Genomic DNA, 14,696 nt, shown 5'->3' with positions numbered 1-14,696 from the left:
GGCTTATTGTCTGCACATGCATTTTACATGCAAATGTACTGTATCACTCTTCTGGCATTTCAATTTCACGTTACAATTCAAACACATTGATAACCTCCCTCTCATCTGGGGTTGGGGGCCCCACCACCATCACATCCAACACACCACACAGTGAAGCTACTTTCATGCGACTCAATCTGATGTGTTGGTCGCCTGTCAAAAAGAACCACAAATCCATTTGATGAAAAACTGTTATTGTTCTTGATGCTATTTAGTTAAGCTTACTAAGGATATTAGTCTTGTGTTCTGTGAGGTATAAGAAAGATTTTTTTTTTCTTTCAAAGGTAGGGGGGGGGCAGAAATCAAACTCGCCTAGGGCACCAAATAAGCCAGAACCGGCCCTGATTGTGATTGACGTGATCTCGTACGAAAGTTTGCCTCAGCCCACAAGTTATTCTATTTTATTTATTTATTTTTCAATCTATTTACTCATTTAGTATGGTTGTGAGTTGTTACGTACTCTCGTAAAAAAGTTCTCCGGCAGGGAGGCCAAGGAGGGTGGGCCCGAGTCTTCGCTGCCACATGCTCCCCAAACCTGGCGGTGTCTGGGCGGCGGCATGGAGGGAGGGGTCCAGGAGGGGGCGCGCTTCAGCAGCAGGTGACTCTGGTGGAAAGGCACGGAGCAGAAGACGCGATCACCCGGGTCCAGGGGGAGGTCACCCGGTGGGGTGGTGATCACGAACCTGAGGAAACAAGAAGGAAGATGGAGGAGGTTGATTGGTCGATCGATTGATTGATTGATTGATTGATTGATTGTGATTCGACATCATCTTATAAGTAAGTTAGTTTCAGCCCACAAACTAGAAAATCTTTGCTTGACATGTTTATGTATTCATTAATGGCTGTAAGTGCGATGCGCGTGATCTTGTAGATATTTTGGGGAGGCTTTTAAGCCTTTATTTTTCGAGATAGGACAGTGGAGGAGAGACAGCACATGAGTTGGAAGAGAGAGACGGGGAAGGATCGGCAAATGACCCGGGCCAGAATCAAACCGGGTCGCCGGCGTGGCAGTCTAGTGCCTAGCCGATCACGATGCACGTGATCTTATGAGGCCGTGTACAGACCAAGAGCGAACGGAGCGAACGAAGCGACAGAAGTCATTATTTATCTATGGAGGGCACGCGACCTGCGCTACCCCAGCGAATTCGCCAGGAGCAAAGCTTCTTGAGCGACCAGAGCGAATTTTGACGATTAAACTCAATCTAATCGTAGGCGAATTCGCTCTGGCGCTGTTCGGCGAAAACCAATCGGAACGTTCATATCTCCGAATGTCCCAGGCTGTCAAGCCAGAGCCGTTATGTGATTAGCTGAATCAAACATGTCAATGCTGCGTCTGGAGCGAATACTGTGAATTCAAGGCGAAACTTCTTCTGCTACCCACTCTACCAGGCAGCGTAGTTCGCTCTTGGTCTGGACACGGCATGAGAAAGTTGCTGCACTGTACCTCTTCATTGAAGGGTTGGGAGGTTCAAGCAGTCGATAGAGGCCAAAGCAAAGGATCTCCAGCTTATCCAATGTCTGCACGAACAGGTCTTTGTATGTGCTGCACTGGAGAGAAAAGAAAAAAAAACACGTGCACACACACACACACGCGCCAACATCTAATTTGTGGCTCCGCAACAGTGAGAAGGTAAATGTACTGTACTGAGTTTGACTCAGTCATGGCAAACAGGACGGCACAAGACTTTCCAGAGTGCACTGGTAAAATGTCTATGTTTGGGTTAACTGCTCTTGGTAATGACAGCATAACTGCTGCTGATGATTGAACGTGGCATTTACAAGGAGCATTTACTGTGCTGTCTAAACTCTGGTTACCACTGCATTGAACAACTGCTGTAAACTGTGATGTATAAATGTCTCAGGCCCGACTGTAAACATCAAACTTTATACACCTGTAATGGACCTCCGTAAACCAATCAAACTATTACTGTCCAATTCATTCACGTGTGTGTAACGTAGTACTGTAGGACTATACGCACAGTGTATGTATTGTTTGAAAGAGATTGTGTAATATTAATGTTTAGTTGCACGACCCATCGCGACCCTGCGGTGCGAGGATGAAACTTTTCCGCGGCCCTTAAGTTTCTAAGCACGGCCCAGCTTTGGGCCGCGGCCCTATGGTTAAGAACCCCTGGTAACACTTACACACTTAGCTTGGACAGCGTTCATGATAATGTCTCTAGCCTGCTAGCTGTAGCTAATGTGTCTGTTCTACCACATCTGAAGAGCTAGCATAGAAAAGGTGCGATGGGCTGATGTAGCTAGCTAGCCCATCTCCTTTACCATTAGGCCACTGCTGCCCACGGCTATACCAGAGATTCTTTAAGTATATAGAGACATGCCAACATAATAGGTTGCTATGGGCACCTAACATGACCAGGTTCCGGTCTGCCAAAAGGGGCGTGTCATAATGCTCCTAGAATGAATAGAGCAGTCCTTAGGTCTGCTTAGGTCTGCCTAAAGGGGGATTTCCACCCCCCCCCCCTTGCGAAAGTAGAACCTGGAAACAATGGGCCAATGGAACCTCTCTCTTATCTACTCTCTCTGCCTATACTTACACGTAGGCTGGAGAGCGGCTCCTCCTCCAGGGCCAGCTGTGCCAGTTTGGAGCGCTGGCGGAGCGTGTTCAGTTGGGAGCTCATGTCACCCTCGCGCAGGCGGTTGTCCTCGGCCAGCTGAGCCTCCAGCGCCGGCGTGTCCCCGCCCGTTACCAGCGTGTTGATCAGGTTGGGCACATTTGCATTGAAGTAGGTCTGTGTTAAAGGTGGGGTTGCAGGTTAACCATTTTAAGAAAATGTACTATTATGACATCACGTTGGGGGTTCCGCAGGCTCATAGGAGTCTATGTAGAACCTTAGAATCCTGGGGGAGTTCCCCCAACGTGATGTCATACCTGCAACCCCACCCTAATAGGCAGACAGATGTAGAGGGAACACGGAAGGTTACATGAATTTTTATGATAGGCTACAAAGTAGGCCTACTTGTTGGTTGTTTACAGATGGCTATTTCATGTTTCTGATTTTGTCATTAAAATATCTTTATTAGGCCTACACGTTAGATCTTTGATAGGCCAGAGGGGTAGTTAACCAGTGAATGTATGACTGTTAGAATCGACATTAAAAACTGCTAGACAGCCAGCCAGACAACAAGTCAATACGTGTTATCAAATGAATTACCCTAGATGTTTGTTACCAACATAATGCAAACCAATTAGCTAATTGATGTTTAACAAACGGTAAATAAAGTGTAAACCAAGAGTTAAGAGACATATAACAAATTTTTTCATAGAAAATAGTAATTATAGATGATTACACAAAAAGGTAAGAGGTACACACTGCTGCACACAACCTAATGCAAACCAATTAGCCAATTGATGTTTAACAAATGTTTAACAAAGTGTTAACTAAGAGTTAACTAGCGTATAAATGCTTCATAGTGAATAAGGAAGAGGTAAGAGATATACACACTGCCGCCATGAGAGAGTCCAGCAGATCCATGGAAAAGACAGAGCCCACCGCGAAGGCCTGAGTCAGGTACATGGAGTCCAAATTCTTGTACTCCTCCACATCACTCACAAACTGCACGTTGTTGGTGTTCACTGTGCACATGGCAATCGTAGGAGAGACAGAGGAAGTTAACTGCAAGGCCCGCCCACAGTGGGGGGAAAACAGGTCATTTATCCTGGACCCAGAATTGGGACAACATTATGCCCTGTGTACATTAAAGGCGAACTAAGCGACCTGCACGGCGGAAGTCATTGTTTCTCTATGGAGGGAAGGCGAATAAAGCTACCAGAGCGAATTCGCCAGGAGCGAAGCTTCTTGAGCGACCAGGGCGAATTTTGACGATTAAACTCAAGCTAATGTTAAGCAAATTCGCCATGACACGGTTTGGTTGAAAACCAATTGGAACGTTCATATCGAGGAATGTCCCAGGCTATCAAGACAGAGCCGTTATGTGATTAGCTAAATCAAACATGTCAGTGCAGCGTTCAGAGCGAATAAAACTAATTCATGGCGAAACTTCTTCAACCACCCCAGCTACCTGGGTCGCGTTGGTAGCGCTTGATGTACACGGGGCATTACGTTGCATGTTTTGAGAGGGGGTTCCTTTCGGATGATTTTTCCCCGGGCCGGTCAAAGCCAACCACGGGCTTGGTTAGCTGAGTCTGTACTGAAGCAACTTATACTGTACATTCCTTAGCTCTGCATGGAAGGCTACACTGTAGTGCAGGCATGCTACATAATCCAGTATAGTACAGTGTACAGTACACATAGCAGATGTATCTACTATTTACAGGTGGTGAGATTAGTAATTCACCAACTGCTGAAATGCTTGTTAAAGCTGGTTTGGTTACAGTGTGAAAGAATATACACAGCTATATAAATGCTTTGTGTGGTTGGGTTATCAAAGTGTTACATAGCATATTAATACCTAAGGTATTACCCAGTTAGTAAAAGACCTTGTGTGTGTGTGTATTTAGTTATTTATGAGTTCTGCAAAATGTGGATACTTGTATGTTGATATTCATTCTAACGCTAGGGACACATGCAGGCGAAACGAGCGAAGCGAAGAAAGGCGAAATTCAGTGTTCCATTCTGACAGCTCAACCGTCATCAGGTTGTCGCGGCGAATCAAATCGAATGAAACATTTGTTGTTTATTTGATTGGCCGCCGCAGACGAAATCTGCTCCTTATTTGCATATTAAACTTGGTTGAATAATTTCGCTCTCTTCGCTTGCATTCACCTCCCTCATAGGAATGAATGCCGAAGTTTGCTTCGCTTTGCCAAATTTGCGTGAATGTGTCTCTAGCATACTCATGAACGGCCATCCGGGTATTGCTCTTAAATTTGCGTTACGCCCCTTTATGGGTGAAAACAAACCGAATGTCACATTGACTTACATGCTACATCGGCTACCCTAAATTAACACATTCCATGCTTCAGCCACGGCTGTTTGGCTATATTATTTGAACAGCTGGCAACACAACACGTTTTCAACATGTTGCGCGTGAACAACACTTGTCTACAGGTCCGTATCTTTCGTTTATTAAACCCCAACATCACCAATTGACTTGCATGGGTTGTTTTCCCCCACAAATGGGCGTAACGCACATGGAAAACGTCACGCCGTTCATGAGTGTAAGAGTGTGTTTAGTGATTATGATGATTAGTACCCAGCTCAACCAGCAGGGGGATGATGGTTCCTTTTCTGGGAGGAGGGGGAGATTCCTCGGGTAGTCTTGGTCCTGCAATACACAGAAAACAAATTCACATGTTGACGGTGTGTGTGTGTGGGTGTGTGTGTGTGTGTGTGTGTGTGTGGAACAGGGATGCCCTTACCTCAAGATATATAAAACACTAGCGGTACAATTACCAATTTAACCATTTGTGTGATTTTTTCAACACCTAAAACATCATACTCTATTATTTTATTCACCGGATTACTAGCGCCCTCCAGTCCTGTACGGCTCTCTATATTTAATGCCAAGAGATGATTAATCAAAAACCAACATCTTACTCCCTACCCGCATAATAATCATCATCTACCTTCTTCTCCTTCTTTCCGCTTGCGGGCTGCCTGCTTGCCGGTATGGGTCAGACAGACACACTGTGCCGCTGTGTCACTCTTGCCAGACAGACGCGGGCGTCTTAATTATGGATTTACGGTATCATTAGCACGGCTCTGCAGCCGCTGGCACATTGAGTGTGTCGAGGTTAATTACGGTGACGTGTATATCTTCAAGTCGGGCTCGTTCCACAGGGCTGTCGGACTGCAACGGACTGCTGAACCGGTCCAATCATAGTCTGGACACATTGGCGTGGAATCCCCCCGGGCAATAGCTATAACAAAAAAATGGCCAAAATCTACACGTTTTTGTTCCAGGGCGTTTGTCTCATCAGAGCTTTTCCAGCCTTCAGCAGCTCTGCCCATGAGCCAGTTCTCTCCTCCACATGACCTCCGGTTTCCAACTGAACCTGGCCCTCCAATTTCTCCAGCCTCATCCAGTGTTGCCAGATTGGGCTGTTTCCCGCCCAATTGGGCTGCTTAGGATGGCCGTGTGCGGGTAAAAATGGCATTTAGCAGAAAAACCCGCCCAATTTTTGCCATAGAAATCAATAGAATTGGGCGGGATTTTGTGCTTCTGGGCAGGTTTTGAGCATATTTTGGGCTGGAAATCATCGGCCTCATCTGGCAACCCTGCCCTCATCATGGCACTAGCCTACCCCTGGACTGAGACTAAGACACTGCTGCTTTACACTATCCCCACTTTATTTTCTTGGCATGCTGATATTTCGAATCCAAGCCTTCATCAGAGTCAGTGGATCCAAAAAAACTCACCTGGGCATTTTAGGCTTAGAACGGCCGCTCTAACAAGTACACAGCCCAGTATACTACATTGGTTTTCAACGTTATCAAAAACCTGAATGCACACGCAGACAAGTGTTTGACATTAGAAGTTCCATTGGACCGGCTGTGTAGTGGTTAGAACCTGTTTTCTAGTCGGCTGGATGTTCTAGTGAGTACATCAGAATCGATTGATATGCCTCAAATCCCGAAACCCCACCTTGTCAGCAGTGGCTAATACACACAATACTGTATAGCGTTATTTAGGGAGCATGCCAAAGAAATGTATGCCTGTGGCGTTAAGTTCTGCTAGGAAGACGAGACAGTAACTCACACTCATCACTGCCCTTAATTATCCAATCATAGCTCCCGGTTGGGGAATCCCGCCACGTCACTCGCTTATCCTCAGCTTTCAGCCAATAGAATGTCTACTCCTTGGTTTTAAAAGTTTTTGTCTGTTTCCGCTCTTTGCTACTCAGCGTAAGCAGACGCCGACGCCCCACCTCCATCCCCTTCAACCTCCATTTCCTGGACCCAGTCTCCTTCAACCTCTGTCTCCTTGGACCCCATCTCCTTCAACCTCCATCTCCTTGGACCCCGTCTCCTTCAACCCAGTCTCCCCGGACCGCATCTCCTGCAAAACTTCGTCTCCTTGGATCCCATCTCTTTCAACCTACATCTCCCGATGTCCTGTTTCCCTGGTCCGCTTCAGCCTCCTTCAGCCTTATCCCTATGAGCCATCGTCACCAGTTGGTCCCTGTCCTGTAATGGGGGTAGGCTTCGCCCCTGCCTCATCATCGGCAGGATATGAGCCCCCCGTTTTACAAATTATATTCTGCAGGTCGGGGACCTGCGCCAAAGAGAAATGTTGCCTCCCTGTGTATCAATAAATACATTTCATTTCATTTTTGTCTATTGAGTCTTCTATGGTAGAAATGTAAGCTGTGGCGTGAAGTCCTGGTAGGAAGACGAGACAGTACCTCACTTTCATCTTATTTGTCAATCGAGTCTTCTATGGTAGAATTCCTAGCGACATGACAATAGTTCTCCTAAACAGTGTCATCGAGAGTACAAAGTGCTAGCAAGTGGATAAAACTGTAAGCCGAGAAGACAACAGGTTCTTGTTATACACTGTGCAGGGCTCCAATGGGACTCTCAATGATAAACACCTAGACACACAACATTTTGGAATCCCTGTGTGCTAGGGATGCACCGATACCACTTTTTTGAAAACCGATACAAGTACGAGTACATTAATGTGTGTACTTGCCGATACCGAGTGTGCCGATACCGATACCTTTTACCACCAAAATACAATGAAAATAAATGCATGGCCTTGTTTTTTTCCACCTGTGATATTTTTATTGTCCAGTTCCATGTAGATTTAAATGTTAGTAAATGTATGAGGTGGCACTTTTTTCCATGCTGATTTCAAGTCCACAGCACATGACAAGATTTTGCATTGTTTTGAGTAATAGTAGTACTCGTAGCTGGTATCGGCAAGTGCTTGACGAGTACGAGTACGAGTACGAGTATAATGAGCAGTATCGGGAGCCGATACCGATACCAGTATCGGTATCGGTGCATCCCTACTGTGTGCGCACGCATTCAGCTGTTTGTAAGCATTTGGAATCCATGTACCGGTATGTTGAAAATTAAGCAATGGGCCGCCCCATCTACGTAAGCTGTTTGCTGGTCTGCAAGAAAAAAAAAAAACACAGCATTAAGCCCTGATTAACTGTGAACCCCACAGGAAAATGTCCTGTGTGCCTGACACTGCCCACACCACACAACACATACGAAGCTGTCACTGCCATCCCGGCCAAACATTACACTCTCTACTTGCTACTATGCACCTCATAAGACAGAGTCAGTGTGTGTGTTGGAAAAATGAGTTGGAAATCAGGAAACGGTGAGTCATGGTCTGCCATACCACTGATGTTTGTTGTGGATATGAGTGATTATCATCAGCTCCAAAACAAACACGTGGCGAAGGATTAAAGTGCAATCGACTTCCTCTTAACTCTGCTGTCATTAGTCAACGTATTGCTCCACCATGTATTGTTACTGGAAACCAATACGACCCAAATCTCCATGCAAATTTCATGGAATGCCAAAAAACGTGCCAAAAAACTGTGAAGAGTGATCCTGGAAGGACCACAGAACTGGACTTTTTTATATGTAGAAAAGATATTTTTTACCCCATTCATCATTTTCTCCCCATTGAGGAAATAACCTTAAATCCTTCTAAGTACAGCCTGAAGTGTGGGCTTTAGGCTTTAGCCCACACAGCCTGGCAATGTGATGGGATCTCTAAATCTGTCACTGTACTGTCCTCTCCAGGTACCATTATACTGTACCCTCTTACAGTGCACACTCACTTGTTCAGACTATATCTATCATGCTTTCGCCTACAGTGGCACACACACACACATGCGTGCGTGCATAGTCTATGCAGAGTCTATGTCTGCACTGAGTCTATGTCACTCACGCACGCACGCACGTACGCGCGCACACACACGCACACACGCACGCACGCACACACACACACACAGCCAGCCAGCCAGTCAGCCAGCCAGCCAGCATGGGTCCTTAAAGTACCCTTCAGGCCCAAGTAAAACTCCTCATCTCAAGGAAAAGGCTTGCAAAGAAGCCAAAGTACACATCCCATACCCTCATAAAACACGCACGTGCACACACATGATGCAGGCACACACACACACAGTTAGCACTCAGACCCACACATCCACAACAGCTCAGACCCAACACCAACTAACTTAAACCTGCTGCACTGCAGTTGTGATGTGTAGCAGTTAGGTGTTTCAATTAGGTGAGACGAGGCGAGGCGTGTCCCACCTGGGTAGCCGTAGCTGCTGCGTCGTCCGAGCAGGCTGGTGGCGCGGGCGGGCGGCTCGCGGCTGAAGCGCGTGTGGACTAGGTTGACGCAGGCCAGGATGGTCTCCTTGTCCTGCATGGAGGACTCGGCGTGCTCCCGGTGGCTGAAGCTGCTCAGCACCACGCACATGGCACAGCTCTCCAGGCGCAGCGCACGCAGGTCGGCAGTGCACAGGGGAGAGCCCTGGCAGCAGAGCGAAGCACAGCACCCAACCACCCAGCCAGAAAGTGTGTGTGTGTGGGAGGGGGGGCATAAAGAGACCGAGAGAGAAAGAGAAAGAGAAAGAGAAAGAAATGGGGGTTGACAGGGAGGCATGTAGGGGAGAAGAGAAAGGTAGAATGAGAAAGGCACAAACAAGAGGTGGGGAACAAAGAAAGGGCCGGGGGAAAGGAAGATTGCAGAAAGAGATGGAGAGAGGTGAATGATGGGCAAGACAGGAGACAAACGTATAGGACCCCCATACTCAAATAGCGGCCCGCGGGCCATTTGTGGCCCGCGGGGCATCTATTTGTGGCCCTCGAATAATTTTGAAAAATTAAAAAAAAAAAAAAAAATTTTTTTTTTTTTTTTGGTCCGATCGCGCTGCCGACTCTTATTTTGAAATAGCGCCACAGACGCTAGGAAGATGCGTGCCGTGCCCCGCCCCCTCATTCAGTTTCTCCCTGCAGGCTCCAAACAAAAGTGACTATGAGGGTGGCAGAGGTTGTTGTGAGGTAGACTACAGAAGGGAAGGACGGTATCAGAACTTGTAAATAAATTATTTACAAAGTTCTCTTTGCCTCGTTTTTGAAAGTTATGGTCCACATTTCATTGCAAACAGTGTGTTAGGACTTCGAATTGGTTTAGCACTAGCTGTAGCTAGTTGCTAACACAAATGAAGGCAAATTGTGTTTGAGTTCTGCTGGCAGCTAACTAGTGGTAGCCTACTTAAAAACGAATTGCTTGATAAACTTTTCACACTTTTAAACAGTCCCCAAATAGTTTGTTTGGAATGCTAAGCCCCTCTTAAGACTACAAACAAAGTTATGAGCAACTTGACAATTTATTATTGGCTGTTGCATGTAATCAACATTGCATCAAATGTGCCATTTTCTTGTTGGCAAAACCTGGTGTCCTCCTCTTTGCTGGGTCCATGATATTATTGCATTATGCAGTATGCATGTGAGAGCTGCATAAACAAAGTCATAATAAGCAACATTTGTTTGAAAAGCGTTATCTTCAGGCTTATTGGTTTTCTCACTAAGAAATAAATATTTCTGGATGTAGTCTGCAAATAGGCTAACAAATAATATTGTGTCATTTAAAAAAACCTGAAGGGTGGCAATGAGAGCAAGGCAGACACCTCACCCAACAGTGCTCCAGGAAAATGCAGGCCCTGTAGTCTTATGAGAGAATCCCCCCCCATCCTATCACTGGAAACTAACTATCTGCTGTGAGTGCGTGTGTTTCGTGCTTACAAAGGCCTTATCATTTTTAGTTATGTTTTTTTTGGGGGGTGGGGGGGGGGGGGGGGGGGGGGGGCTGGGGGGGGGGTGCTCGGCTCGTGTTGGCCCTTCATTGGGAGGAATTTTGAAAAACTGGCCCTCGGGGACTTTTAATTGAGTACCCCTGGTATAGAAGTATAAAATATAATTAACATGTAAAACAATGTAAAATAGATGAGAGAGAAAAATAAATAAAACATAAAACTTCAGTCACACTCACAGACAGCCCCCCCCCCCTCTCTCTCACTCACTCACTCACTCACTCACACACACACACACACACACACACACACACACACACACACACACACACACACACACACACACACACACACACACACACCTATATCCACACCTCTCCNCCACCACCACCCCACTCCACTTACAGGCAGGAAGTAGATCTTGGGGAAGTACTGTATGCTGGGCCACTCGCGGCGGAAGTACTCGGGGTCGCCCAGGAAGACGACGGTCTTGAGCTCGGGCGTGGTGTGGCTGCTGGCCCTCAGCGGCATCATGAAGTCGGACAGGCCCAGCAGGCTGGAGCTGGCGTCCCCAAACAGGCACACCACCACGTGCTGGTTGAGGGGCAGGATGGAGGCCCGCTCCCTGGACTGGATGGACAGAAAAAGATGGACACGGGATGGACGGATCTCAAGTCAAGTCAAGTCAAAGTTAAACTTCATGACCTCCGCCAAGGAGATTATGTTTTCGGTCGTGGTGGTTTGTTTGTCTGACTGTTTGTCGGCGGGACAACTCAAAAAGTTATACACGGACTGTGATGAAATTTTGTGGAGATGTTGGGAATGACTAAAGGAGCGAGTGATTAAATTGTTCAAAAGATGCTTCTCCAGGGAGGGGTGGTATTAAGTAGGTGTGGCATAATGGACATGGAAACAAAGTTGGATGTCCGCACACAACGCTCCCCTTTTCCTTTTTCTTTTTTTTTTTCACCAAGTGAAATTTTTCGATTTACATGCTCTTCATCAGACTGAGGAGGATGAGTGTGCAGCTGATGAAGGGCGTTTTGCTCAAAAATGTTCACTAGGAGAAAAAATACAAGAAAAATACAAACAGGAGCAAGTGTGCAGACATTCAACTTTGTTTTCATGATTGTCTGACCCTTTTGTCCAGCACCTGCGTTTGGATGTGCGCACCTCTACCTTACATAAAGGACATGGGGAAAATGCACATACAAACTAGCCTGATTATCATCGACTTTCAAATCTCTTCGAGACTTGGTCTGACCAAGAGCATAACAATTAACATTTCCCAAACAGCATTTCCCAAATGGCCTCCCTTGGTTTACTAATGATTGTTTGCTTCCCAACAAAGTGGGAGGAGTTCCCGTATTTGCGGGAACTCAGAAAGTACTTGCATTGACCCTTGACCTGACTGGTAGCAACGCTGAAGCTGTTGCGTCACTAGGAGGGCACGGTCTGGCTACATACAAACATGCCGTAGGCTGCATAATAGTCATTGTATTACATGTACATGCGCTTACACACATGGTATTCTCTCTCTCTCTCTCTCTCTCTCTCTCTCTCTCTCTCTCTCTCTCTCTCTCTCCTTTTACCAATGAGACTTCCTCCAGTGGGACGGGGCTGCACCAGTGGAACATGCCTGTGGAGTCCAGTGAGACGTCTTCCTCCTCCTCACAGTCTGAGCCATGGGACTGTGTCTCCTGCCTGAGGGAGGGGGCCATTAGCTTTTTTTTGGTAGAAACCACAACTTATGCCACTATTGTATGGATTAAACGTTTTTGCTTTTGTTATTGTTTTTACTGGATTAGCTAAGAAGTATATTCATTGATTGCACATGAATTACCAATTATGAATGAATTAAAGGCTATTAGCTGTGGTTGTGCCACCTGATGTCTGCTAAAACAAACAAACAAACAAAAAACACCAATGGCCCGGGAATCAGATACGCAATCAAACTTTTGTGTGCAGTGCCCTGTCAATATATGGCCAACCTACCTACCAAGCTCAGCTTGAGGGTTAATGTATAAAGTAGTTTGGATTAAGGCTACTGTATGTCAACAAGGTACTGGTAGGCTATACTTAGGGCTATGTTGACTTAGGGCTATATTGAATGTAGACTAATACATTGTTATGCATTTGTACACAGTGTTGGTCTGATGCGATTCAATGATGAAATAAATAGCATAAAACAACCGTTTTGTTGGATCAATTTCTTAACAGTGAAATAAGATATTTTGACTCTGACATGTTACACACACACACACACACACACACACACACACACACACACACACACACACACACACACACACACACATTCTCTCTCTCTCTCTCTCTCTCTCTCTCTCTCTCTCTCTCTCTCTCTCTCTCTCTCTCTCTCTCTCTCTCCACACACACACACACACACACACACACACACACACACACACACACACACACACACACACACACACACACACACACACACAGAGTAGAGTTGTAAACACTGCTAGCTGAAGGCACAGCACACTGGCAGGCAGACAGCCTGACATCTAACATTAACTTGTGGAAGGCCTGCAGTGCTGAAAAAAGTGTCAAAGAGAACTATGAAGACTGAAGTCAGAAACAGAAGTAGAAAAGAATTGAGAAACACACACTCACACACATACACATGGAGGCACACATGCACACACACTCATGCTCTCTCTCTCTCTCTTTCTCTCTCTCTCTCTTTCGCACACGCACACACACGTGCACGCACACACACGTGCACGCACACACACAGCAGGCAGTGAAAGTAAAGAAAGTAGGGATGGCGAATGAAGCGGAGGGTGCACCGATGGATGTGTGTGTGAGTGTGTGTATGTGCGCATGATTGTGTGGCATGCGTGCTCTCGAGTGTGTGTATGTGCGCAGGAGTGTGTGTATGTGCACGCATGTGTACGTGCACGCTTCAAATCCAGCCCGCTAACTCGCTGGCTGATGTGCCCCTCTCTCCTGACAAGCCTGCCCCATATTAATGCCCAGTCTGCAAGTATTGGATGCCTGGAGGGGAGTAGGGACAGGACCCATTCATCAGCCTGCCAATCCAGCCTGCCTGCCTGCATCTCTCCTTGCCTGGTGTAGTGCCTGCCTGCCTGCCTGCCTGCCTGCCTGCCTGCCTGCCTGCCTGCCTGCCTGCCTGCCAATCCAGCCTGCCTGCCTGCATCTCTCCTTGCCTGATGTAGTGCCTGCCTGCCTGCCTGCCTGAATCTCCCCTTTCCTAGTGTAGTGCCTGCCTGCCTGCCTGCCTGTGTCAGTAGTGCCTAATGTGGTGCTTGTCTGCCTGTGTACTGCCTGCCTGTCTACCTAGTGCCTGCCTGCCTGCCTGCGTCAGTAGTGCCTGTCTGCCTGCCTGTCTGTGTCAGCTCAGTAGTGCCTGCGTCAGTAGTGCCTGCCTGTCTGCCTGCCTGCATACTGTCTGCGTACTGCCTGCCTGTCTGCCTGCCTGCGTACTGCCTGCGTCAGTAGTGCCTGCCTGCCTGCCTGCGTACTGCCTGCGTCAGTAGTGCCTGCCTGTCGGCCTGCCTGCCTGCCTGCCTGCCTGCCTGCCTGCCTGCCTGCCTGCCTGCCTGCCTGCCTGCCTGCCTGCCTGCCTGCCTGCCTGCCTGTCTGCCTGCCTGCCTGCGTGCGTCAGTAGTGCCTACCTATCTGGGAAGTCATGGGTGAGCGGTTAGGGCGTCAGACTTGCATCCCAGAGGTTGCCGGTTCGACTCCCGACCCGCCAGGTTGGTGGGGGGAGTAAACAACCAGTGCTCTCCCCCATCCTCCTCCATGACTGAGGTACCCTGAGCATGGTAGGCCTACCGTCCCACCGCACTGCTCCCCATGGGGCGCCACTGAGGGCTGCCCCCTTGCACGGGTGAGGCATAAATGCAATTTGGTTGTGTGCAGTGTGCAGTGTTCACTTGTGTGCTGTGGAGTGCTG

At 47.4% G+C, this 14,696-nt stretch overlaps 1 protein-coding gene across 1 annotated transcript in view; it reads right to left on the bottom strand.

The window, feature by feature from the left end:
* Window positions 1–390: 390 nt before the first annotated feature.
* The window catches only part of LOC134445824 (calcium-activated potassium channel subunit alpha-1-like), a 40,509-nt gene continuing 26,203 nt past the window's right edge, over window positions 391–14,696 (bottom strand). Inside the window, exons 20-27 of the mRNA XM_063194928.1 lie at window positions 12,343–12,454; window positions 11,156–11,380; window positions 9,246–9,468; window positions 5,218–5,289; window positions 3,507–3,637; window positions 2,598–2,792; window positions 1,484–1,587; window positions 391–722 (exon numbers count right to left, since the gene is read on the bottom strand). Of these exons, the coding sequence (XP_063050998.1) occupies window positions 473–722; window positions 1,484–1,587; window positions 2,598–2,792; window positions 3,507–3,637; window positions 5,218–5,289; window positions 9,246–9,468; window positions 11,156–11,380; window positions 12,343–12,454 (1,312 nt within the window). The 3' untranslated portion in view covers window positions 391–472. The remainder of the gene's footprint in view (window positions 723–1,483; window positions 1,588–2,597; window positions 2,793–3,506; window positions 3,638–5,217; window positions 5,290–9,245; window positions 9,469–11,155; window positions 11,381–12,342; window positions 12,455–14,696) is intronic.

This window comes from Engraulis encrasicolus, chromosome 3 (assembly GCF_034702125.1).
Source record: "Engraulis encrasicolus isolate BLACKSEA-1 chromosome 3, IST_EnEncr_1.0, whole genome shotgun sequence".
Classification (NCBI taxonomy): domain Eukaryota; kingdom Metazoa; phylum Chordata; class Actinopteri; order Clupeiformes; family Engraulidae; genus Engraulis; species Engraulis encrasicolus.
This window is presented reverse-complemented; position numbering and strand designations above follow the sequence as displayed.